This window comes from Melanotaenia boesemani, chromosome 18 (assembly GCF_017639745.1).
Source record: "Melanotaenia boesemani isolate fMelBoe1 chromosome 18, fMelBoe1.pri, whole genome shotgun sequence".
In the NCBI taxonomy this organism is placed as follows: Eukaryota; Metazoa; Chordata; class Actinopteri; order Atheriniformes; family Melanotaeniidae; genus Melanotaenia; species Melanotaenia boesemani.
The window spans coordinates 3,731,383-3,756,931 of record NC_055699.1 but is presented as its reverse complement, the minus strand read 5'-3'; the positions used below and the strand labels follow the sequence as shown (position 1 = coordinate 3,756,931).

At 43.1% G+C, this 25,549-nt stretch overlaps 2 protein-coding genes and 2 long non-coding RNA genes across 4 annotated transcripts; 1 reads left to right on the top strand and 3 right to left on the bottom strand.

Moving 5' to 3' along the window:
- Positions 1-5,017: 5,017 nt before the first annotated feature.
- Positions 5,018-7,046, bottom strand: LOC121629332 (girdin-like). Its single transcript, XM_041969037.1, has 2 exons — positions 6,559-7,046; positions 5,018-6,330 (listed from the first exon to the last, which is right to left on the bottom strand). The coding sequence occupies exons 1-2, from the start codon at positions 7,030-7,032 to the stop codon at positions 5,380-5,382; spliced, it is 1,425 nt and encodes a 474-aa protein (XP_041824971.1). The 5' UTR covers positions 7,033-7,046; the 3' UTR covers positions 5,018-5,379.
- Positions 7,047-7,130: 84 nt separating this feature from the next.
- LOC121629333 (trichohyalin-like) lies at positions 7,131-8,366 on the bottom strand. The gene is made up of 2 exons (XM_041969038.1): positions 7,621-8,366; positions 7,131-7,584 (listed from the first exon to the last, which is right to left on the bottom strand). Exons 1-2 carry the CDS (start codon positions 8,309-8,311, stop codon positions 7,265-7,267), a joined length of 1,011 nt encoding a protein of 336 aa, XP_041824972.1. The 5' UTR covers positions 8,312-8,366; the 3' UTR covers positions 7,131-7,264.
- Positions 8,367-12,085: 3,719 nt separating this feature from the next.
- LOC121629334 lies at positions 12,086-22,196 on the top strand. Its single transcript, XR_006008358.1, has 3 exons — positions 12,086-12,164; positions 12,397-12,452; positions 21,971-22,196. It is a non-coding gene; the product is annotated as an uncharacterized LOC121629334 (long non-coding RNA).
- On the bottom strand, positions 12,470-21,974 carry LOC121629335. The gene is made up of 3 exons (XR_006008359.1): positions 21,685-21,974; positions 17,139-17,140; positions 12,470-12,820 (listed from the first exon to the last, which is right to left on the bottom strand). It is a non-coding gene; the product is annotated as an uncharacterized LOC121629335 (long non-coding RNA).
- Positions 22,197-25,549: the final 3,353 nt, after the last annotated feature.

Sequence of the window (25,549 nt, the reverse complement as noted above, 5' to 3'; positions counted from 1 at the left end):
TTAGTATAAAAACCCACTGGACAACTCAGTGACTGTCAGCATGCAGAGGATGAGGAATAAGGAGTGATCAGTGATGAGGAGTGGTGAGTGAGATCGTGAAAATGCGACCACGCCTCTATGGAGGCCAGAGGCAGACCAGCGCAGCCACTCCGGGACCCGGCCCCGGGGCAACCACCTCCCCCCACTCGCCCCCTGCCACACCCAGGGGGAACAGGGGTGTGAGAGGTCCCCAATACCCTGTCCCTCCCTGTTTATGTAGTGTGTGTTGTGTGCAATTAAAATTGAGGGGCAGTGACCGCAATGAGCCGGGAGCCGGGCCACCTAAGTGGCCCCGCCCGACATGCACCACATGACATGCCCCCCAGGTGTTGTTTGTGTGTTGTGTTTCTTGTGTTTTGGTGTCTCAGAGCAATTGAAACTGAGAGGCGAGTCGCCACAGGGTGCATCCAAGGAGACCACTGAATGGTCTCCTCAGCTCCACCCTGCATGACTCCACGCCTCCCAACTCCCTACGTGTGTGTGTGTGTGTGTGTGTGTGTGTGTGTGTGTGTGTGTGTGTGTGTGTGTGTGTGTGTGAGAGAGAGAGAGAGAGAGAGAGAGAGAGCGGGAAATAAGAGGGGTCCGGGGATGTACGTCCAGAGGGAAGAACACTTTCCTCTGGATGTTGAGCCTCTAGTGGCATTAGGCACCCCTGCTCCCCAGGAGGTCCCCCAGGGCAAGACAGGCCAGGAGAGGCGGCCCCCCACGACCGGGCCATTCAGGGACCGCAGCCAGTGAGCCGTCACCGACCCCAGAAGGTACCCACCCCCCCCACATGCCTAACGGAGAGTGAGAGGATGAGGACAGCGGCAGACCCACGGCCCACCACCCCCAGGCCCGCCCAGGCCCCCCCATAAGTGCACCTAACCCCGCCCCACCAAACACAGAAACACATGCACACACCTATTTCCTTGCACACTCCCGCTCATTCTAACACATACATGCCTCCTCAGCCCAACCCACACAATATAAACACTCACACAGCATCCAACCCTCCCACTCTCACTCCCCAGACACACTCCCACTCATCCTAGCACATGCATACGCACGCATACAAACATACCCCCACATCCACACGAACATCATCCAACGCATAGACACACACACAACATACAAGCATCCCTGTCTCACACCCCAGCACCTCCCCCTATAGTCCCCCGAATCCCACTCAGCCCTCCTTCAAACCCCTACACCCCTCCTGCCCCCGGGGCTGTACCCTGGGTCCCTGAATTTGAATTTCAGATCTGAATTTGGATTTCAGATCTGAATTTGGATTTCAGATCTGAATTTGAATTTCAGATCTGAATTTGTATTTCAGATCTGAATTTGAATGGAGAGAACTGAAACTGAACTATGAAAATGAATTAGGGAATGAATTTTTTCAAATGCAAAAGTTTCAACTTTACCAATATACACATTCAAAAAACAAAGATTCAATATCAAATATGGTCATTTGGATTCAGTTTTTTTAAGCAATTATTCAAACAGGCATATTCAGATTCAAATTGAATGATTCAAATTCAAATATAAAGAATTCAGATTTGTTCCCCAGTGGCACAAAGCTTATCCCATACGGGAGCTTCAGGTGGGTTTTGATGAAGTTTTTCACCGTGGTCTCGGGGTCCTCCTCCATCTGCTCTGGAATCCCTGCAAATACCAGGTTCTCTCTCATGCTCCGCGCCTGCAGATCGATCACCGTTTCCTTCATCTTCTTATTTTCCTCCGAGAGACGGGTCAAGTCCTCTGTGAGGGATTTTACTGACTCTCTGAGACCAGCATTTTCTACAGCCAGAGTTTCCACCTGCTTCTGGCTGAATTCTAATGATTCACGCAGCGCCTGGAATTTCTACCAGGCTCAAACGCGCATCAAAACTACTGAGTTTCTTATCTATAGAGATCAGAACATCTGTTGAGTCGTTCCCCGGTGGTGAAATAGCTCCAGGTGAATCCTCATTTCGCTGTCGCTTGGCCTTAGATGAGGTGGAGGGGGTGGACGTGTTGTTTGGTTTCCCCATGACGATTCTGTCGTAACAACGATCTATAAAATCTGTCAGGCTGGCCAAATCCTCCCCGCTGTGCTCCAGAGTGTACCTTTTAAAGACACTGTTTTCCTACTTTAAAGAATATTTTGATTAGGCTGGCACAAAATGCAACTGAATGAAAGCATAAATGTTTGGGCGCGCCTAGTTTGAATCTGCCGTCTCCCCGGAACTACGTCACCTACAGCATTAGCGTCATTTACCTGCCACCAGCGTCACCTTTAACTCAAATTAAAAAGATCTTGTGTTATGGAGAGTTTTTGGAGTAAAAACTGGTATATTCAAAGTGCAAAAAAACAGTAGCTTATCACAGTAGCTGTAAGGTATAAAAGAGCAATGTGATTTATATAAAACATTAAAAGCATTAAAAGAAAAATACTATATATATATATATATATATATATATATATATATTGGTCAGTCTATATATTCATGTTATAGCAAAGTTGTTTACGGTTGCCCAGCAACCCCTGTGTTTTTGTTAGCTCCACGGGCGCCTCTATGTTGTTGCTCCCTCTGTTTTTTCTGGTTAAATAAAAACGATACTCAGTTGTGTAGTCGAAGTGAGAAATTGACTCTTCGCTTTCTTTCTACAATTTCCACACTGGTGGAACTTGACGTGGACGTTTTCCACTAACTCCCCGACTGACGATGACTACGAACGCGGTGTCTCTGAAGCTGCCAGAATTCTGGGAGTCATCTGTCTCGGCGTGGTTTGCCCAGGCTAAAGCACAGTTCGCCTTGTGTGACATTACAGTGAACGCCACCAAGTACTACTATGTCGTAGCAGCAGTCAGCAGTTCTACAGCCACGAGATTGGTCAGTCTCTTAAAGAACCCACCGGCAGACAATAAATATGCGGCAATCAAAGCTCACCTGCTCAAGGCTTTTGAACTCTCCGATGCTGAGAGGGCCAGTCGTCTATTCTCGTTGCAAGGTCTGGGTGACAGTAAACCATCCGAGCTCATGGATAGGATGTTGGATCTCTTGGGGGACCACGCACCCGATTTCCTCCTCGTCCAACTCTTCCTGGGACAGCTGCCTTCCCCGGTACGAGCCGCTTTGGCTAACACCAGCATGGCGGACTGCCGTGCCCTGGCTGAGGAGGCCGATAATTTTTTTCTGGCAAGCCAACACCACGGCCCGTTGCTGGTACTTGGATCATAAAACCATCCTGCTCCGGTGGGTTGGGGAGGGGGCCGTGTCCCCTCCTTGTATTCTGGAAAGGATACAAGCAGGGGGTTATTAATCAGGAAACTAAAAACAGCTGGTATTTTACTGGCACCATCAAAGCGTGGTAAGACTTTCTATAAGCTAGCATGACATAACATGCTAGCTTAGACATGACAACAAACTACTCTGGACAGTTACATGACTGGCTTCTTTAAGAAATGAATAGAATACAAATGCCTATAATTAAGATACAAGAGCAAGGAAGTAGCCAAACAGCCCTAGGTTTTCCTAGTTGCCCTAGTTGCAAAAGGTCAACTGGATGTCACTGTCAAACCTAAGTCACAATTCAAAGAATGGTTTGGCTACCTTAAAGGGCCAGTTTGACCTTTATTATGCCGTTATTTTCTGGAAACTTTCTCAATAAAATATTCAGTGGTACCAAATGTGTCATGAACGGAAACGGACACTTTTGATGCCTTGTTTGACTGTTTCTCTCTGGTGAGCACGAACAAATGGAGGCGTGGGTCTGGCTTACTTTGTTACACAGCTTCTAATGGTCAGCGAGCCCCATTGGCCAGTCACTGTGTATGGAGGTGTGGCTGAACTGCTGGAGTCACTGGACTCTTTCCTCACATGCAGTACTCTGAAAGGAATGCGAGTCACAGTAACCAGCAACTATTTTACAAGCTTGAACAGCTGTCTCTCCTTCTACGTTTTTTGTGTAATTTTCAGTATTCAGTCTTAGTCACAACTGTCAGGGCATCGGCTATTTTAAATGAACTGACAGACAGACAAAAAAAATCTTATGTAGAAAATAGCTTTCTGGTTGGTAAATCCCAACCATTTCACCATATATTTGGTCACTTGTTCCTCCGGTTCACAGAAACACAGCAAACATTGGTTTATGGCAGCAAGTTACCAGCACATGTATTGGATGTGATGGCAGAGCGCCCTCTGCTGGCTCATAATGCAAATTACTTCTAATAGTTTGTAGCGCGGTCAAGATTTGGGTTAATACATTATACATTATATAATATTTATTTCATACACTTATTTAAAAGGTTTTACTTGGTATAATTCTTACTTTTTATTTTATTTTGTTAACAAAACTTACATGTTATAAAATACATACAGCTAAATACCGTGGTAAAGTTAGTCAATTTGCAGCAGATAAAACTTCAGGGCGACGATCTTACTAGTTGTTTTGGAAAGTTGCTTGGTGGAAAGTAAGAGCCTCTTTTTTACCACGGGTGAAGTTTGATTTGAAGCATCATGGAAAAGCTCTGTTGGATAAAAATGTTTTTCAAACACTACATGACTTGTTCATCACAATTACAAAAAAATTTAACCAAAGGACTGTTATGTTGTGTGGAATTGCTAGTTCGATGTCCAACCCTCCTCCTTTACCCGGGCTTGGGACCGGCAAAGTGGCACAAAAGAGACACTTTGGCAGAGTTACTAAGGTTCTTTTTTGTTTGTTTGTTTTTAATTTTTTTTTATATATATATATAGTTTTTTTAAGTTTTTTTTTAAGTTTTTAAAAAAATTGTTTTTAATTATTTTTAGTTTAGTTTCTAACCTTGTGCTCCACTTAGAAGCCTACAAGCCAGAGTAAAGCATGAAGAAGTTTCTTGTCAGAAATATAAGAGTTGAACTATCTTTTGGATGGACAGTTTTAACTTGACAACATTAACAATCTAAATGGACCAAACCGGAACGATAGGAATGATTGTCAGTGGCCATGTGAGAAAATGAGTTCAGGTTCCTTGTTTGTTTTTTTCAGACCCCCCTGCACACACACATGCTATGCTGGCTCACAGAAAGAGTAGGTCATCTTCGTTTTTACGCTTCCTCTGCAGGTTCAGCAACTGAGGAAGCTGTCTTAAATGAGTAAGCAGCTGATGATCTTCTGTGTGTTTGCTGGAAGTCATTGTGGTGTTTCTGTATGTGTTTATATTGGGAGGGGGTCGCTTATCTCTTTTTCTTGGAGCATAGGAGCTCTTTTTAGATTTTTGAATTGTATGTCTTTGAACTTCAGTCATGCGAGTCACTTCAATCCTTCAAAATAACCTTGATGTTGAGGAATTTTCTGTTTGCAGCATTGTTTTGTTTGTGCAGAAATTCAGCCTTAATCATCAATTGTGGAGTCAAATATCAGCTTTCCTAATTCCTTTCCAAGTTTCTGATTTTGCTCTTTAAAGTCTTTATTTTGTTGCTGCAGAAGATCCACCTGGTTTTTCATCCCATCACATGTGGATTCAAAGAACTTTAGGTCTTGCAAATCGTCTCTGAGTTTCTGATTTAGCTTTTTAAAGTCCTCATTTTCTTGCTCCATTACATAGAGCTTGTTTTTTGCCACATCGCATGTGGATTTAAAGAACTTTAGTTTCTGCAAATCCTCTTGGAGTTTCTGATTTTGCTCTTTAAAAGCATCATTTTCTTGCTGCAGTAGATCCAGCTGGTTTTTCATCCCATCACATGTGGATTCAAAGGGCCTTAGTTCTTTCAAATCCTCTTTGAGTTTCTGATTTTGCTCTTTGAAGTCTCCACTTTCTTGCTGCAGAAGATCCACCTGGTTTTTCATCCCATCACATGGGGATTCAAAGAACTTTAGCTCTTGCAAATCGTCTCCGAGTTTCTGACTTTGTTCTCTAAACTCCTCAGTTTGTATTTGCAGAGGTTCGTTCGTACTTTGCATGGAGTTAAATGTGGAGTGAACGACCTGCAATGTTTTTAGATCCTTTTTAATCAAGCCTTCTTCATCAGTTGTAGAGTCAAATATCAGCGATGTTAAGTCCTCTCTGAATTTATGATTGTGTTTTTTAAAGTCGTCATTTTGTTTCTGCAGTAATTTCATCTTGTTTTTCATCGGATCACATGTGGATTCAAAGAACTTTAGGTCTTGCAAATCGTCTCTGAGTTTCTGATTTAGCTTTTTAAAGTCTACATTTTCTTGCTCCATTACATAGATCTTGTCTTTTGTCACATCACACGTGGATTTAAAGAACTTTAGTTCTCGCAAATCCTCTTGGAGTTTCTGATTTTGCTTTTTAAAATCATCATTTTCTTGCTGCAGCAGATTAATCTGGCTTTTTGTCACATCACATGCAGATTTAAAGTGCCTTAGTTCTTTCAAATCCCATTCGAGTTTATGACTTAGCTTTTTAAAGTCACCATTTTCTTGCTGCAGCAGGTTAATCTGGCTTTTCATCTCATCACATGTAGATTTAAAGTACCTTAGTTCTTTCAAATCCCATTCGAGTTTATGACTTAGCTTTTTAAAGTCATCATTTTCTTGCTGCAGCAGGTTAATCTTGCTTTTCATCTCATTACATGTAGATTTAAAGTACCTTAGTTCTTCCAAATCCTCTTGGAGTTTATGACTTAGCTTTTTAAAGTCACCATTTTCTTGCTGCAGCAGGTTAATCTGGCTTTTCATCTCATCACATGTAGATTTAAAGCACCTTAGTTCTTTCAAATCCTCTTGGAGTTTATGATTTTGCTTTTTAAAGTCATCATTTTCTTGCTGCAGCAGATTAATCTGGCTTTTCATCTCATCACATGTAGATTTAAAGTACCTTAGTTCTTTCAAATCCTCTTGGAGTTTATGACTTAGCTTTTTAAAGTCATCATTTTCTTGCTGCAGCAGGTTAATCTGGCTTTTCATCTCATTACATGTAGATTTAAAGTACCTTAGTTCTTTCAAATCCTCTTGGAGTTTATGATTTTGTTCTCTGAGCTCCTCATTTTGTTTTTGAAGAAGTTCGTTCGTATTTTGCATGGCGTTAAATGTGGAGCCACAGACCTGCAGTCCTTCTAAATCCTTTTTAATCAAGCCTTCTCCAGCAGTTGTAGAGTCAAATATCGATCCTAAGTCCTCTCTGAGATTTTGATTGAGATCTTTAAAGTTGTCGTTTCTTTGCTGCAGCACATGTATCGGATAACATGTGGATTCATTGAACGTTAGTTCTTGGAAATCCTGTCTGAGTTTCTGACTTTGCAGAAAAAACTCTTCATTTTCTTGTTGCAGTAATTTGACCTTTTTTTCTCATCACATCACACGTGGATTCAAAGTTTTTCACTTCTTGCAAATCCTTTTGGACTTTCTCATTTTCTTCTTTAAAGCTGATATTTTCTTCCTGCTGTAAATCGACCTGTTTTTTTGAGACATCACATGTGGATTTAACGAACTTCATTTCTTGCATTTCCTTTCTGAGTTTCTGGTTTTGCACGTTGATCTCCTCAGTTTGGTTTTGCAGACATTTGTTTTTATTTTGCATGGCGTTCAGTTTCATGCCAAAAAACTGCAATCCTTTTAAATCCTTTTGGATTATTTCATTTTCTTCCTTTGAGTCTTTGAGATTCTTGTGATGCTCCAGTAATTTGATTTTGTTTTTAATTAAATCAAATTCGTTTTCACTGGAAACCAGCCCTCGAACATTATCATGGAGTCTCGTAGTTTGCTCTCTAAGCTCCTGGTCGTTTGCTTTTAAGAAAGCAGTTTTCTCTAAATCGCTCTGGATCTTTGGAACTTGCTTTCTGAGCTGGAGATTTTTTCTCAGGATTTCATCTCCATCGTTTTTCAGTAGCTGTTCAAGATCTTTCTGCAGAGTCTGATTTTCCTGCGTTTTCTCATCCATGGCTCCAACCATTTTGCTGATTTCGTGTCTCAGCTGCACAATTTTAATCTCTAGAGTTTCTTTTTCTGCGAAACTGTTTTGCTGCAGCGTTTTTTTCTCATTCTGCATTTCTAGTAATCTCTTGTGTGCCTCTGCCATTTGCAGATTTTGGTTTTTGATTTCTGTAAGCAGAGTTTGGTTGGACTTTTTAAGGGCATCTCTGTCAGCAGACAGCTGATTGCGGTTTCTTAACAGATAATCTCTTTGGAGCTTGTGATTTCTTACCTTTCGTTTTCGTGAGAGCTCCAGCTCTTTGCGAAGCTGTTGATTTATCCCACGAAGCGCCTTAACTTCAGTTTGAAGACTTTCGTTGTCTTGCTGGAAATGTTCTTTGCCTTTTCCAGATCCCTGCTGGGTGCGTTTAAACAGTTTGCTAAACATTATGGCAATCCAAAATTATTTACCAAAACCAGCTTTTCTGTCAGTTATCTCCGGAGAGTGTTGGAATAAAATCGCTTCTGTCTTGTAGAACTTTACTTGTCCACGGATGAAAGCAAATGATTTCTTTAGAATGTTTTTAGGAAATTAATATGTCAGTGATGTCAGTGACTTTATTACATCACTGAGCCCGGCTTCACGTTCACGTCTCCTTGGCAACGTCGCTGTTGTTTTCGTCACAGATAAAGATTATAATATTTTATGACTAGTGTTTATTTATTAATTATTTTATTCTATTTTATCTAATTTTATTTCTTGGTTTTATCAGCTCACGGGTGCTCCTTTATGTAATCTTTTTTTAAATAATAGTTTTTATTACATACCACTGTATATAATCAAAGTTTTCTGTACTTTTTTATTTGTTTGCTTTTATGTTTGATGGTAAATACGTGAATTTGTTGTTCCATCACTTTATCACATAACTGCAGCCTGGGTGAAAGCCCAACATGAATTTCCCCTTAGGGTACAATAAAGTTAATCTTGAATCTTGAATTTTGACATAAGGTTTGTGGGCCTGTGTTTGGTACATTCAATAACTCATCATTGCTGTCATTGCTGCCAAGACTGATATTCACTTGTTATGGTGCTGACCACAGTAACAGTGGACCTATCTTAATTAATACACCAATTATGTGATTATATGATTAATAAAGAAGACGTGGAAAAGCTCCCTTTTGATTTTTTCTGACAACCATAATGTTGAGTTAATTTGATGAAGAAAATGCAGATTTTTAAAGATGTGGTGTAATACCATGAGACTATCTTAGTAAGGAGTATAAATTAATTATAATAACAAAGTAGTGAGATTTACACTATATCCTACTGTGATGTATACAATAGTTTTCTTTTACATCATGGGATGATTTTAAAGATAAATGAACAGAATGAGGCACAGTGTTTTTTGTCAAAAGAGCAGATTGTTTGTCATTTAAAGGCTGATTACACTCAGGAATGGATTTGGGTATTTTAGTTGCTTTTTGTAATTTGATATGAATAGAAGTGATTGTGTTAAATCAGCATGTGACATCGTCTCATGTCACTGAATCAATGTAGAAACTGCAATATTGGCAAACAGAATTTTTATTTATTGAATCGAAATCATATGATAAAACCTAGCAATGACACACAAAGAGCACTTATGCTAACTTTTTACCTCAGTTGAGTTGTTATGCTATTTTTGATAATATTTAATGTCATTAAGGACCACTGTTTCTGGCAAATTCTAACATTTGAAATTCATCTATAAGCCTCAACATGCTTTATTTTGTGGGTGAATTTTTGTAAATGCATGAAAACATCTGAATCATAACTTCTATAAGCTTTAATAAATTCTAAGATGAATAACAATTACATTGAAAACTGTATTAAAACCTTCATGAAAACTTGCAGGCTTGTTAAGCTGCCCGTACATTTTCACCCAGCTTGGTTTTACACCTCGCTGCATGGTGGTGAAACTAACCAAAGCTCTCTTCATGCTCTATGCAACATGAGACAGAAGATGTAAAAAAATATTTGATTGATACTCAAAAATATGATCCTCATCATAGGTCTGACTGGAAATACTGGAACGAGTAAAATGATCTTTTTAATAGTCAGTGGGCTTTTTTCTGGGCAGAAAACATGAGATCATCAATCTCAATGAGTCAGATATTAATACCAGACTTTTGGATAACAACAAAAGTTCCCTGATGGCTGTTCCTCACCTTGACACCATTTTGCCTATTCCACAGTTTGACCCACAGACAGACACACAAAAACTTTTCCTGGTGCTTCTCACTAAGGGCATTTTAAAAACAGTTTTTTTAAAAAACGGTTATATCCCCCGTCTCTCTGGCTGAAAAGTTTCTGTATATGTTATGGTAATAAGTTCCTGCTAGCTTTAAACATAATCTGTGCAGTGTGATAATTAAGCAGGTCCTGGAGTTTTAGTAACTTGGATTGTAAAAACAGATTGTTTGTATGATCCAGATAACAGACTTTATAACATGCCCTTTTTTGTAATATTAATAACCAGCATTGTAGATAATTGTTCCATCATGTCTACTAAAAAGATAAATATAAAGTACTTGTCCTTTAAAAAATATTCATTGATTCATGTTTTACATTCAAGTCTTCAAATGTGGGGAATTTTCAGTGTGTAAGAAAAATCTCTATAATGTGAGTTTGCTGTGTTGGATTGCAGTGCATACACACTGACCTCCTCCTTACAAATGCCAGTCTTGTTTCCATGTGCTGAGGTAGAAATAAACAAAAGGCAAATTGCGCTGTAGATTTATAGATACGTTTGTTTCATGCATCCATTGTGCTGTTAAAAGTTTTTCATTAACAGAAACAGTTTAAGAAATTCTGAATAGAAGCATTGAAATATAAAGAAACTAGATGTTAAGCAAACTTGCTGAGCCCATGTTTGACACTACCAGACCTGGAAGGGTGGTGATACACAAAAATCATACACACAAAAGTGATACACAAAAATGCTTAAACAGTCTGTGTTTAATGAGGGAGAGAAAAGGAGTCTATGCTGAAGTTCTTGGCAGATAAATGACAGTGTGTGAGAAAGGTTGGCTGAAGGCCTGACCTCAGCTGTGTTTATTTGTTGGGCGAACGGTGGAGAGTAGCTGCTGACAGGGATGTGGAGATCAGCAGCATCTGTACATATACCTTCGTTTCAATGCACATGAAACCTGCAGAAACGATGCTACGGAAGTGGTGAACTGCAGCTTTTACAGGTGGTGCTGTGATAGAATTAGTTTTAAAACTGGAACGGTATATTTGTAGCAGAAGGTAAACATCTAAAGTTTACATTTTAATTGCTGTGATGAATCAGGCATCAAATGAAAGCGGGTGACAAACTAAACTTAATAAAGCTTTCTATAGAATAATTTGTTTTAGACATAACAAGGTTAACAGTATATACCACAAACGATGTTTCAAAGCACAACACCCATCATGTTTCGATTAGCTGTTTGTTCACTTGGTCACATGTAGTGCAGGCAAAACCATGCTGCTGATGTCTTTGTGCCACAAAGTCACCTGAAAGTAGCTGCTGATGTGCTTTGAGATGTATGTCTTCCAGATTGGTCATCTAAACCCAGTATGCTGTCAGATACCTGGCGTAATTCACCTTGTCACATGCAAAAAACCAGGGCAGCATACATTGCACTGCTGACAAATGACGAGCCCAGTTCCCCTCTCTGGTTGCCCTGATGAATAGGAGCAGATTTTCCACCATTTCAATGTAAGTGCTCCAAAATGTGAATAGTTTTTTTTTTTTTTTTTTTTTTTTTTACAAATTCTTCATATGCTTTCAGCAACTGCAGAAATGCACCAGATGTAAGCATGGCATTGAAATCCTCACTAGGAAACTTCTGTTGTGAATCTCTTGGAATTTGCATTACTGTGGCTTGGTCCTCTTGTGTCAGGGTTTCCAGGTACGCCTGCCAGCGCAGCTTGTGTGCTCGTATGCTCCTGTTGTAATGATGGCCTTTGATGATTCCATCAATAGACCGAGCAGCTACAATTTCAGATTCAATCATGATATCCTGAAAGCCAGCATCAGCAAAAATCTTCCAAATGCAGGAAAGGTATGCCATGGTTGTGTAAAACTCTCCCATCCGTAGGACAAATCTCTCCATGTAAGAACTGGTCTGCCAGCGGATCTCTTGGGCTTTGGCATTAATGGCTTGATCCATGACTATCACCATTTCTTTTTGTTTCAGGCTGTCAGCAACAGCAATGGAGTGACTCAGGATGGTATGGGCAGTGTTGAAATCTGTTGGGCTGGCATCAGTGACTGGTAAGTAGCCTACATTTGTAGAGGGTAGGATTGTGTCCTGCTTTAACATAATGTTAAAACTTGTCCACCCAGGAGGGATTTTCCCCAGAGGCTCTGGCATTTTCATGAGGAAGAATGCAGCATCAACTTTTCTTGCAGTTGTTTGAGCATGTCCGTATTTGTTCTGCTGCAGATCTGCCTTAAATGCAGAATTCTCTGGACCATACCTCGTTTCTCGTGTGTATGTCTCCAGAGTAAAGGGAGGAGGATTAATGGATCACGCTCTCGTTCTCTGTCTTGATGTCCCAGGTAAAGACGCTGAATCACTAGTAATGGCCTGCTGAATAATTATACCATTGGTGTTGTGTGTTGTCCCTTTACCTGAGAGCGTCTCCTTTTCAAAGTCATTATTGTCCCAGACAGATGTGGCAGATACTTCAGCACTTATGTTTTCTGGGATGTATGTTTCTCCTCTTTCAATTTGTAAGTGAGCAAGAGCTGTGTTATGCTCAAGGACATGGGAACTGGATGAGCAGTGGCCAAGATCATTTAGCAGGCCTATGAGTTGTGCTGAGCCAGTCATATGCTGAACTGTCATTGCTAGAGAGCATTGTTTTGGCATGAGCCACCGTCTTTTGGTGCTCAAGGTAATAATGTCTTGACAGGTACAAACTATCCTCCGGCGGTCTTCTTTTTTTTTTTTTTTTTTTTTTAACCTGTCTTGTCCAGCATCGTTGCAAACAGAATGATTGTCTGGCTGCTGTCTGGTGCTGGGCAATTTTACTCTATCAAGCAGGGATTTATACTACATGTATAAAGTCCCTCTTGATGACATGAAAAACTTTATTAAATCAGACTCTTAATGCTGGACTCGACCGGAGGGGACAGAGAGAGAGAGAGATAGAAAAGAAAGTAGAGAGAAGAGGGAGGGGAGAGAGAGGGACAGAAAGGGTGTGGGGAGTGCGGGTGGGGACTTAAAACATTATACAGAAAACCATGTAATCCATACTACTTGCAACATATAGAGCTAAGATCATCCTGGTCAGTAGGTCATTACACAACTAGTTGATAATAGTAACAATAATAATAATCACAATAATAGTAATAATAATAATAGTAGTAGTAATAATAATAAGAGTAAGAGTAATAATAATAATAATAAGAACAGAAATAATAAAAAAAAAGAAAAAAAATATGATAATAGATATAAGTGAAACTGCTGTATTCAAGAACACGCGCAGAGAAACCTGTGTGGATATGCTGGAGAACTCGGCCACACGGCGACGCAAGACTGTGTGGAGACGTTCAGGAAGGAGTGACCATGCAGAGTGATCATGCAGATGCCACCTCACTTGAACAGAGGTCAGAGTCAGGCCAGCGGTCCCGAGACCCAGGCCACCAGCCCCCCCGTAGGCTACAGATCCCGACCGGTCCACAGAGACGACCACTCGCCCGCCCAGGAAGGCAGCAGCAGGAGACCCCAGCAGGAGCCGCCCCGCGGACACAGGGCACCGGCCCCGGCAGGCCGAGGCCAGCAGTCCCCGACCCCCCCGGGCACCGGCCGCCCGGGACAGACGGGGCAGAGGGCCCGGGCCCAGGAGCGCAGGGACACCCCCCATCCCCACAGGCCAAGGGCCAGCACGCCACCCGGGGGGACCCGGCCCGCCCAGACGGCCACCGCCAGAGGCCAGCCCCACACCCCAGCGCCCAGCCGCACACCCCGAGAACCAGTCCTGCCCCCCCCCCCCCAGACCAACACACACACTCTCCTTCCACTCCTCCATTCATCCTCCCACACATACACCATCCAACCCTCACATACTCTGTCCTCCCACACACACACACCATCCTTCCACCATCCATCCTTCCACACACACACCATCCTTCCACCATCCATCCTCCCACACACTCACCATCCTTCCACCATACACTCTCCCACACCTACCCCATCCTCCCACACACACATCATCCCTCCACCACTCATCCTCCCACACATACACCATCCTCCACCTTCACACCTCCCACACACACACACACACACCATCCTTCCACTACCCATCCTCCCACACATACATCATTCTCCTACACATACACCGTCCTCCCTCTCCTACACCAAACATCCACCTTCACGTACCCCATCCTCCCACACACAAACACACCACCCCTCCATCACCCACTCTCCCAAACATACACCACTCCCCCAAACACACACCATCCTCCCTCCCATACACCATCCATCCTCCTGCACACACACCATTCTTCCACCATCCATCCTCCCACACACTCCCCATCCCTGCACCATACATTCTCCCACACATACCCCATCCTCCCCCACATACATCATCCCTCCACCATTCATCCTCCCACACCCACACCACCCCCCCTCCCACACACCACACATCCACCTCCACACACCCCACCCTCCCACACACACACACCATCCCTCCACCACCCATCCCCCCACACACACACCACTCTCCCCCCCCCCCACACACACACACACAAACACCATCCCCCCACCACCATCCTCCCGCCACCCCACGCCGCGGGGGGACAGCCCCAGCCAGGAGGCGAGGAGACACGAACCAGGCCCCCACCCCCCCCCACCCCGCCCCAGTCCCCCACTCCCCACCCCCAAAACAGCACCTTCCCCCCAGGGCCAGCAGCCAAACCCCCCGGGGCAGCCCGCCCACGCCCCGGGCCAACGCGACAGGCCACCCGGCCCGCCCCGCCCCCGGGCCATCCATGGAGACAGGGGCGCTTGAAGACCCCATCCCCCCTCCCTCCCCCACTAGTGAGGGAATATATTATGTGCTGTTTGCAATTAAAAAAAAGAGGGTTAAAATTGGGGGGCAGTAACTGCATTGAGGAGGGGGTGGGGCCACCTGAGCAGTCCCACCCACCTGACCTTGCATGTTCCACCCCCCAAAACGTGTTTGTATGTTGCAAATGTTATTTGTGCTCAGTGACTAAGTGGAATTAAAAGCTGGGAGGCATGCTGCCGCTCGGCGAAGCAACGGGGCCACTATGATGACCCCCCTGCCCCGCCCAGCGCAACAAGCACACCCCCCACGGCCCTACCTGTGTATGTAGTGAAGAGTGGGGAGGGGAGGGGTCAGGAGATGTAGGTCCAGAGGGGGGTAAGCCTCCCCCCTGGAAGACGACCCGCCAGTGGCTTAGGGCGCCCCCGTCCCCCGCCGGCCCCGAGGGGAGTCACAGGCCCAGAGCAGGCACCCCAACCCAGGCACGCCACGAACCCCCCCAGGGGCCAGCCCCCAGCCCAAGGGGCCACTTTCCTCTTTCTGAGTGGGAGGGGGGCGAGGCGAAGGAAGGGAACCCCAGGCCCCCGCCCCCAACACCCAGCCAGGGCGCCCCCCAGAGGACACGTCCTAACCCCCTGCAAACGCACACACACTCTCACACACCTCTATACACCAACACCTCAATACGTGCACATACCTCCACACACACACGTCACGCACATACCTATAAACACACACACCGGTGCCCACATACACACACACTCTCATACCCCTCCATACACATACACCACTACACACACACTCACATACATACCTGCATATACACACAAGCACCTCCATACATACTCACGCCTCCACCCACTCCTTCACTCCTCCACACACACCTCGACCTCCACGTGCACACACTCATATTTACATACCTTCACACACACCCACATCCCACATAGACCTCCACACACACACCCGCACACTACTCACACACACACATACACGCACACACCCAGACCTTCATACACACCCACACACACATACAGCACACACGTCCCTCTACACCCACCCACACACCAGCATACCCACAGACACACACACACACACACCCACACACAAACACACCCCCACCCAGGTTCCGGGGCTGCGACCAAGCACCAGGGCACGGACCAACCCCCGGCATGGCACATCAGGACGGGCCCAGCCCCCCCCAGCAGCGGCAGACCCCCCACCCCCAGGAGCGGGGGGAGACCCGACGCCCCAGAGCCCGGGGCCCCCACCCGGCCCACCCCGGGCCTGACCGGCCACCCGGCCAGGGGCCGACGGACACCGGCCCAGGCACCCCGGCAGCCACCCCCCACCGCCACGAGGCAGCCCCACCCCGGGGCCCACCCAATGCCGCCCGCCCAGACCGGAACCCCCAGCCGACCCAGCAGCGGAGCAGCCTAGATCCCCACCCAGGAGACAACCGGAGACCTGAAGCCACCAGGGACCCCCCACCCACATCCGCCCCCATCCCAGCGAAGCCGCAATCCTCCACCTACATTAAGTGATGTAGCCAGTCACAGGGGACCAGAGGGAATGAAAGTCATCTGACTGGTTCCTGGAGGAGACAGACATTGTCTCAATGCTGATGTGATCTAACAGGAGATTTCTAAACTGCTGGATAGACAAATTATTCTTATCTTTCCAGTTCACAAGAATAGTTTTCTTTGCGATGCATAAGACTGCGAGGACCAAGTTTATGGAGTGTATTCCTATGTTAGTGTCACCCAGGTCGCCCAGTAGGCAAAGTGTGGGGTTTGTAGGAAAACTAGTTTTAAACCATTTTGAGAGATCTTCACACACCTTAATCCAGAACCTTTGGACAGGTGTGCAGGACCACAGCGCATGGATGTAGCTTTCAGAGGTGTTCTCAGAACAGTGTGGGCAGATATCTGATGGTGAAAGGCCCATCCTGAACATCCTGTGTCCTGTATAATGAGTTCTATGGAGAATTTTGAATTGTATTAGTTGTATATTTGAATTCTGAGTCATTTTAAACGTGTTTAAACATATTTGTGACCATCTTTTCTGATCAAAGTTATTAGATAAATCATCTTCCCATTTTGAAGTTGGGAGAGATATCCTGTCTTCTAGCTTTGCAAGTAATCTATATATTTTTGATAATAATTTTGGAGTATTATGATTCAGGAATTCTGCTATTCTGATAGGAAGCTGCAAGTCTAACTGTACAGGGGTATACTTCTTACATATAATTGATTTTAGTTGGTGGTACTCTAAGAATTTATTGCTGTTGATTCCATACTGTGAGACAATTGTGTTGAAAGATACAAAGTTTCCATTTTCTATTATCTGTCCTAACTGTTGTATTCCTTTAGTCTTCCATTGAGTGAAGTTTATCATCTTTTTGTTCTGCAGGATGTCAGGGTTGTTCCAGATGGGTGTAAGTCTACATGGAAAGAGGGAAGATCTGGTTATCTTACAGAATTCCCACCAAGCCATTAAGGAAAAACGGATGTTAAGGCTTTTAAAGCACTTATATGGTTTAATGGTTGAGCTGATGAACGGCAGGTCAGAGATGACTAAGTCCTCACACAAAGCCTGCTCCACATCTAGCCACGGCTCATCCAGATAACTGGGTTTGAGCCACTTGGAGATGTACTGCAGCCTGTTAGCTATAAAGTAGTTATTAAAGTTTGGTAGGTCCAGTCCTCCTCTATCTTTAGTCTGCTGTAAGGTTTTAAGACTGATACGTGACGGCTTGTTTTTCCAAAGAAACTTGGATATGAAAGAGTCCAGAGATTTAAACCAACTGGTGGAGGGTTTAGTGGGTATCATTGAAAATAAATAATTAACTTTAGGTAGAATCATCATCTTAAGGGTGGCAACTCTCCCCATTAGTGAGATGGGTAAGCGCCTCCACCGTAAGAGATCATCTTCTATTGTTTTTAGTAGCTGAACATAGTTTAATTTTGTTAAATCTGATAATCTGGGGGAAATATTTATACCTAAATATCTAATGTTTCCTGTCTGTATTTTGATATTAGGGATGTTTTGTAGGTCACAGTTGATGGACATGGCTGTAGTCTTAGACCAGTTAATAGAATAATCAGATATTGATGAGAACTTATTAATAACTGTGATTGTCTCAGAGAGTGATGTTTGTGAGTTCTGAAGGAAGAGTAATACATCATCTGCATAAAGACTTATTTTATGTTCTATATTTTTGCCCTGGATTCCTTTAATTTCTGTATTTTGTCTAATAGCAGCTGCTAACGGCTCTATGAAAATGGCAAAAAGTGAGGGGGAGAGTGGGCAGCCCTGTCTGGTGCCTCTCTGTAAGCGGAAGCTTGGAGAAGTTTGATCGTTGGTTTTCACACATGCATTTGGGTTATTATATAATATTTTAATCCACTCTATGAAAGAAGGTCCAAACCCAAATTTGTCTAGTGTTGCAAATAGAAACTTCCAGTTTACCCTGTCGAAGGCTTTTTCTGCATCTAGAGAAATGATTGTGGATTCTAGATTATGTAAAGTAGAGTAATCAATGAGGTTAATTAGTCTACGTGTGTTAGTAGATGAATGTCGACCTTTTATAAAACCTGTCTGGTCCGGATGTATTATAAGAGGGGTTATTTTTTCTATCCTTCTGGCAAGAGCTTTACTAATTATTTTCAGGTCTACATTTATTAAAGATATGGGACGGTAACTGGATGGAAGTGTGGGGTCTTTGCCTGGTTTTAGCAATAGTGTTATATTAGCTAAGTTCATATTTTGCGGTATTTTTTGTTTTTCCTGTATTATACAACATATTATAAAATGTAGGAGCTAGCGTTGTCCAGAATTCCTTGTAAAATTCTGCTGAGTAACCATCTGGACCCGGGGCTTTATTGTTGGGCATATGTTGGAGAGCTTCGTGGAGTTCATCTACAGTAATAGGTGCATCTAAATTTATTTTATTTTCATTTTTTAGTTTTGGTAGATTATTGTTGTTTAAAAATTGTTCAATATGTTCATCTGTTGGATTAATCTGTGATTCATATAATGTTTTATAGAAGCTTCTAAACGTGTCATTTATCTTGTCTGAGTCATGGCTGATGTTTCCGTCTTGATCTTTAACAGATGAGATTGTTGTTTTCTCCTTGTTTGTTTTTTAGTTGATTTGCTAAAAACTTTCCAGATTTGTTACTGTGTTCAAAGTTCTCCAAGCGAAGTCTTTGCACTAAAAACTGTGTTTTTTTATCTATAATTTCTTTAAGCTGCAATTTAGTTTTCCTTATATTATTCATTGTGTGCTCTTCGGGGGAAATGCGGTAAGCCTCCTCCAATGATTTAATCCTGAGTTCTAATTCTAAAACTCTTGCTGTTTCCTTCTTCTTCTTATGTGAGGAGAAGGAAATTATTTTCCCTCGCATTACTGCTTTTCCTGCTTCCCAAAGGAGACACGCTGAAGTTTCAGGCATGTCATTTTTTTCTATATAAATTGACCATTCTTTTTTAAAATAATCAATAAACTCAGGATCTTTCAATAAAGAGGTGTTAAATCTCCAGCTTTTACCAATCGGTTTATTATTTTTGTTTCTCAGAGTGAATGAAACTGGTGCGTGATCGCTAATGCTGATTGGATGTATCTGAGTCTCTGAAATGTCGCCCATTAGTGAGTTACTATTTAATATATAATCTATTCTAGAGAAGGAGTGGTGAACTGAAGAGAAGAAGGTGTATTCTCTTAGTTTAGGATGGTGAGAGCGCCAAGCATCGCAAAGACCAAAATCCTTCATGTACTGTTTGATAGTTTCTGACGACTGCCAGACTCGATGACTGGCTGATGTGCTGCAGCGATCTTGTTCAGTCAAGACTACATTAAAATCACCAGCTAGCACTATTCTGTTATCTGAATAATTCTGGAGTGTAGCAAACAGGGAGTGGAAAAAGGAGGGATCATCTGCATTGGGGCCATATACATTGGTAATACATAATTTGATATTACAAATAGATAATAAAGTTATCAGAAATCTGCCTTCCAGATCCACTACTGTGCTATCTATGTCAAAATTTAGTCTCTTATTAATAAGAGTAGCTACTCCTCTTTGCCTAGAATTGTAACAAGCTGAGTAAACATGAGGAAACTGAGCTGTTTGAAGAAGATCTATGGTTAAGTTTGTTAAATGAGTCTCTTGTAGTAAGACAATGTCAGCCTGCAGCTCCTGTAATTTATTAAAGATCTTCAACCTCTTCTCCCTGGAACCGGCTCCATGTACATTCCAACAGACGATTTTTAACATGGTTATTGTGAACGGTTTAATGCTTCATGCGTGTTACTGACGCGTGTGTCTTTGTGCGCCCCTCTTGCGTGTTCGCGCGTGTTTGCATGCAGCCTGATTGCGCGCGTTTGTCCGTATGTTAAATGTCCGTATATGTACCTTAATGCGTGTTCTCTCATACATAAAACGCGAGTGTTTATATTTATCATGTATGGTGCGGCTGTGCGTCCTGACGGTTTTTGACCGGCCGCGTGCGCTGCTGATATTACGAGCTGGATTACAATTAACAGTGAAAGCGTGAAAGATAGTGAAAAGTGAGAAAAGTATTTGTGTGAAATATAAAAACAAAACAGAAAAAAATACATCGATCTAGGTGTAGAGGCTGTGGTGAGACGAGCAGTGTGTTCTACTGTCAGTGATCTATAATGGCGAGTTAAGAGTGATCATTTGGAGAGATTGACATACAGCACCTGGGATCAGAAGAGCCACGGAGTGATGTCCGGGTCGCGGTACAGTTGTCCATTAATAAACAGTTTATCCACCGCGATGACAGCGCGAGCGCCATTAGCCATAGATTTTCTCCTGATGGGAAACAGGATTCTCCGTCGGTCCAGAATCTCTCTCGGATATTGGTCGTTTACTCCGAAGTTGGTCCCCTTCAGTTCGCGGCCCTGGTTCTTCACCTGCTCCTTCTGTTTGAAGCTGACGAACTTCGCTACGATGGGTCTTGGTCTGCTGGACCCGGGTTTCCTCCCGCCGAGCCGATGGACTCTGTGAAAGGAGATGTTTTTCACCGTTTCCTCTGGGAGCTTCAGGTGGGTTTTGATGAAGTTTTTCACTGTGGTCTCGGGGTCCTCCTCCGTCTGCTCTGGAATCCCTGCAAATACCAGGTTCTCTCTCATGCTCCGCGCCTGCAGATCGATCACCGTTTCCTTGATCTTCTTATTTTCATCTGAGAGACGGGTCAAGCCCTCGGTGAGGGATTTTACCGTCTCTCTGAGACCGGCATTTTCTGCAGCCAGACTTTCCACCTGCTTCTGGCTGAATTCTAATGATTCACGTAGCGCCTGGAACTCTTTGTGGAGGATTTCTACCAGACTCAAACGCGCATCAAAACTACTGAGTTTCTTATCTATGGAGATCAGAACATCTGTTGAGTCGTTCCCCGGTGGTGAAATAGCTCCAGGTGAATCCTCATTTCGCTGTCTCTTGGATTTAGATGAGGTGGAGGGGGTGGAGGTGTTGTTTGGTTTCCCCATGACGATTCTGTCGTAACAACGATCTATAAAATCTGTCAGGCTGGCCAAATCCTCCCCGCTGTGCTCCAGAGTGTACCTTTTAAAGACACTATAGTCCTACTTTAAAGAATATTTTGATTAAGTTGGCACAAAATACAATCGATTGAAAGTATAAATGTTTGGGCGCCTAGTTTGAATCTGCCGTCTCCCCCGGAACTACGTCACCTACAGCATTAGCGTCACTTACCTGCCACCAGCGCTCACTTACCTGCCACTTACCTGCCACCCGGCGGTCTTCTAATGTGACCTCAACACGCTCATTGTCTGACGGTTCTAGTGAAATTCTACATGTCAATGCAACAAAGTTGAAAAGTTTGTCTGGTACCATATTTAGGTGTTAGGTCTTTTGCTGTTGGAGGCCAATGGAGCTTTGGAGAAGTTGTTGCTGTGAATGATGTCTTTGAGTGTGAGAGCTGCATGATATAACAGATGAGAACTATCTTTTGTGATGTTGTGTTGTGTGTGACTGGACCCTGGTGTGTCTGCTTTGTTGCTCTCAACTTCACTGTCAGATGAGGTGGAAGAGGAGGAGACTTAGACGGCAACTTCACGAAGAATCTCTTCAGCTGTCAGATCATCAACGTATACAAAGTATGTTGTTGATGCTTTCTGAAATCTTAAGAAAGGCTATGTCTTCTGAAGTCTGGCCTTCAGTGAATATGGTTTGTAAAATGTTATATTAAGTTCCTCCCTTTCTCTTACAATGTTTTTAAAAAGAATATTCAGTCTACAAAGTCACAGGACTTCTCGTTAAAAGCCTCTCCTCAATTACAGTCTTGCAGAAATGCGTGTAGCCATTTTCATACAAGTTGCTCTCTTTTGTGTCATTTTTCTTTTTAAAAAGTTATTGAGTATAGTCTCTGAAACAGATGAAGTGGTATCTTGTGCAGAAGCAGACTCTCATCTTTTCTTTCTTCAGCTGCAAGGAGCAATTTCCCAGCTGTGAGTGTTTCACACTGAATCATTTTTTTCTTTGATTTTTTTCCGAGTGTATGGCTGATGTTTATATTTTTCATGTTTGCAAATTATGCAATGTATTGGTAGCAGGTGTGGTGCCCGCTTGGATGTGCAGAGTTCACCGATGTGTGATCTCAAAGCCCTTGTTTTTGCTGCAGTTCCCTCACCATCTTCTGTTTCTCTTTCTAGCCCTAGCAACAAAAGAAGAAGAATCAGACAAAAACATGTTTAGGCGTCTCTTCCATTGCATCATAGTGGACTGAAGATGTCAGGCTAGTGGCAACACATTTATTCATTTATTATTGATTTCCTGTGTGTGTCCAAATAATGGGTCAAAAGTTCATCCTCTGGATAAAAGCATAATACCCTTATGGCTTACTCACACAGGATCAGACATCTAACTAAAACTCAAGGAATCTCATTCATGCTGCATGGGGCTGCTGCATTTATATGCTGCATGGGGCTCGGGGGGCAAAATCCAGAAGCATCGAGTGATAGTTATTATAGAGTCTTTTTAGATAATTCTAAGAATGCAATAAGGTTATGTTACAAGTTAAAGACAAAGTTTCGTTAATGTACTTAATATCATTGTGCCTTGATGCCAGTTTCCTTTTTTTTTCCTCCACAGATTCACAGCTGAAGTTCAAGGTTTACACAGACTTCAATATTCTTTCCTCATTTGACACCTACCCTCTCTTTCAGCCTCTTTCTGAAATAACGATGTCTTTTCACTTCTTCTCTGGGCTCGTTTTATCTTTGTGATGTTAGTGAAGTGGCTGTAGCAGTCTCTGTGATGGTCGCTGTTGGCTGGAAGTTTAGCAGGTTCCTGAAGTTTAAAGTTAACTTATTTATAAAGAGACAGTTGGCAAAAGTAATTTCCATTTTCAGTCTTTTAGCAAGTCAAAGCCATCCACAAAACAATTATACAATGTAGCATGACAATGACAAACCTCAGTTTTTAGATTAAATTTCTAAACTGCCTCTTCTGCCACAGTACTCTCTGGTACTGAGCTCTTTCCACATAAACACAGAATCAATACATTTCTTTCATCCTGTGTCTGTAAAGGGGATCACAGGACTATCTTTTTTCAAAAACGTGCATACAGCGCTCCATTTCTGTGGCGTCTGCTAGCAAACAGTTTGAACAAGAATCTGTGGCTAGCTAATTTTTGTGATATCATGCTCATCATTTTGTTAGACTGACAGGTGTGTGTGTGTGTGTGGTCCTTATATTCCCCAGTTCCACGTCCATTCCCTGTCGGACCTTAACCTACGTACCTACATGGACTAAGCCTCTTTCCCAGCCTGGCTCCCTGTTTTCCTGTATCTCCAGCTACCTGCCTGAGTAAGATCATCCCTTTGTGTCGATTATAATAAACGAGTTGTGTTAACCCTTATCCTGTCTCCTTGAGGTCCATGCGTAACAGAAGGTCCGACCAACTAACAGAATAAGCTGGCCATATACGGATATCACATTTGGAGGACTGTTTATACCTGGCCAAGGATGCCTATCTGACCAGTGTGGCAGGGTCATATGCACATTTGTTCGGGTAACAACCACTACCAGGTTGGTATCTCTATGGGCAGAGTACCTCACCTTACCTGGAGCTGCCGATTGATGAATAGAGGCTGTTGTCCGGAAGGCGAGGGCTGAACTCTGTCATCTGGCTTCCACGCCTGTGTCCTCAGCGTCGCCTCCGGCTTCCACGACTGTGTCCCGTGACGGTGTTTTTATTTGCACTGGTGTTTCAACCAGTATGAGTTGTTTTTTTTTAACTGTCATTATTAATTTTTTTTTGTATTGTTTAGCTTTAATTGGTGATTATTATTATTATTTTATTTGTTTATTTATTTTTAAAAGCTTCTTAGCTGTTTTCTGTTGAGCACTTTTGTTCAATAAGTTGCTTTATAAACAAAGTTGGCATGGCAAATTGTTCAATTGACTTGAATTACGTAAGCGTTAATAAACTTAAACAATTACATCAGCATGCAGTTTTTTATTATTTACATATTCATTATAATCCTTTTCCAGACTACTAAAGGAAATCAATTTTAATCATTTAACAAACGCAGACCAGAGGTTCTGTTCTCTAAAGAAAAGCACAGGTAAGTTAGCAAGTACAGAATGTAATCAAATTTAGTTTAAGACTTTCACTTTCCAATCTATTTGCCTCGTCGTTCTTCATGAACATGTCTATATATATATATATATATATATATATAATCTGGTGTCAGCTCCTGTCTGTCTAATTTCGATGATTTTTGGGACATCTTTATCGGTGCTGCTCAGTGAATCCAAGGAGGCAGCCATCTTTCTTTTCTGTTTACCAGAAGCTGGCCTCTGATTGGTGTAGAGCGATCACGTGACAGCCGTATCACCACTTTCGAATGAAAATGTTGTTACGCTGAACAGAAGCTAGTGCCGATTTATGGCAGTGATCACAGGATTTGTGGGGGATAACCAGCTCCGAACATTCGGAGTTAAGCTAAAGGCTAAAGGCGAACCGGTCTTTTTTTCGGGGAAGAATTGTGTGGTCCCCAGACTGTGGAGCGAGATGAAACGATAACAGGGTTGACCTCACGGCCTAGATCTGGGGTGTTCACACTTTTTTAGCTTGCGAGCTACTTATAAGATGACCAAGTCAAAATGATCTACCTACCTACAATAAAAATGCATATTTATCTATTCTATCCTCTGTCCTCTGTCTCCTGGATCGCTGATTACCTGACAGACAGGCCGCAGTTTGTCCGGCTGGGCGGTGTCCTGTCTGATGTGGTGATGAGTGATGTAGGAGCCCCGCAGGGCACTGTGCTCTCTCCATTCCTGTTCACCTTATACACCACAGACTTTCAGTACAACTCAGAGTCATGTCACCTCCAGAAATATTCTGACGACTCTGCAGTTGTTGGGTGTATAAGTGGTGGACGGGAGGAGGAGTACAGGGGGCTGGTGGACGGATTTGTGGAGTGGGCGGGTAAGAATCACCTGCTGTTCAATGTGGACAAGACCAAAGAGATGGTGTTAGACTTCAGGAAGAAGGGATCAGCTCCACAGCCCCTCTGCATCCTGGGTAGTGATGTGGACACGGTTGAGGAATATAAATACCTGGGAGTGACAATTGATAACAGACTGA

Excerpts from the sequence above, each read along its gene's own strand:
- LOC121629332 (XM_041969037.1), bottom strand. The coding sequence starts at position 7,032 with ATGCAAAATACGAACGAACTTCTTCAAAAACAAAATGAGGAGCTCAGA. Across the intron at positions 6,331-6,558 it reads AGATGAAAAGCAAGATTAAC|CTGCTGCAGCAAGAAAATGA; the intron begins CTGCTGCAGCAA and ends AGCCAGATTAAT.
- LOC121629333 (XM_041969038.1), bottom strand. The coding sequence starts at position 8,311 with ATGTTTAGCAAACTGTTTAAACGCACCCAGCAGGGATCTGGAAAAGGC. Across the intron at positions 7,585-7,620 it reads AATCAAATTACTGGAGCATC|TAATCCAAAAGGATTTAAAA; the intron begins ACAAGAATCTCA and ends AAGAAAATGAAA.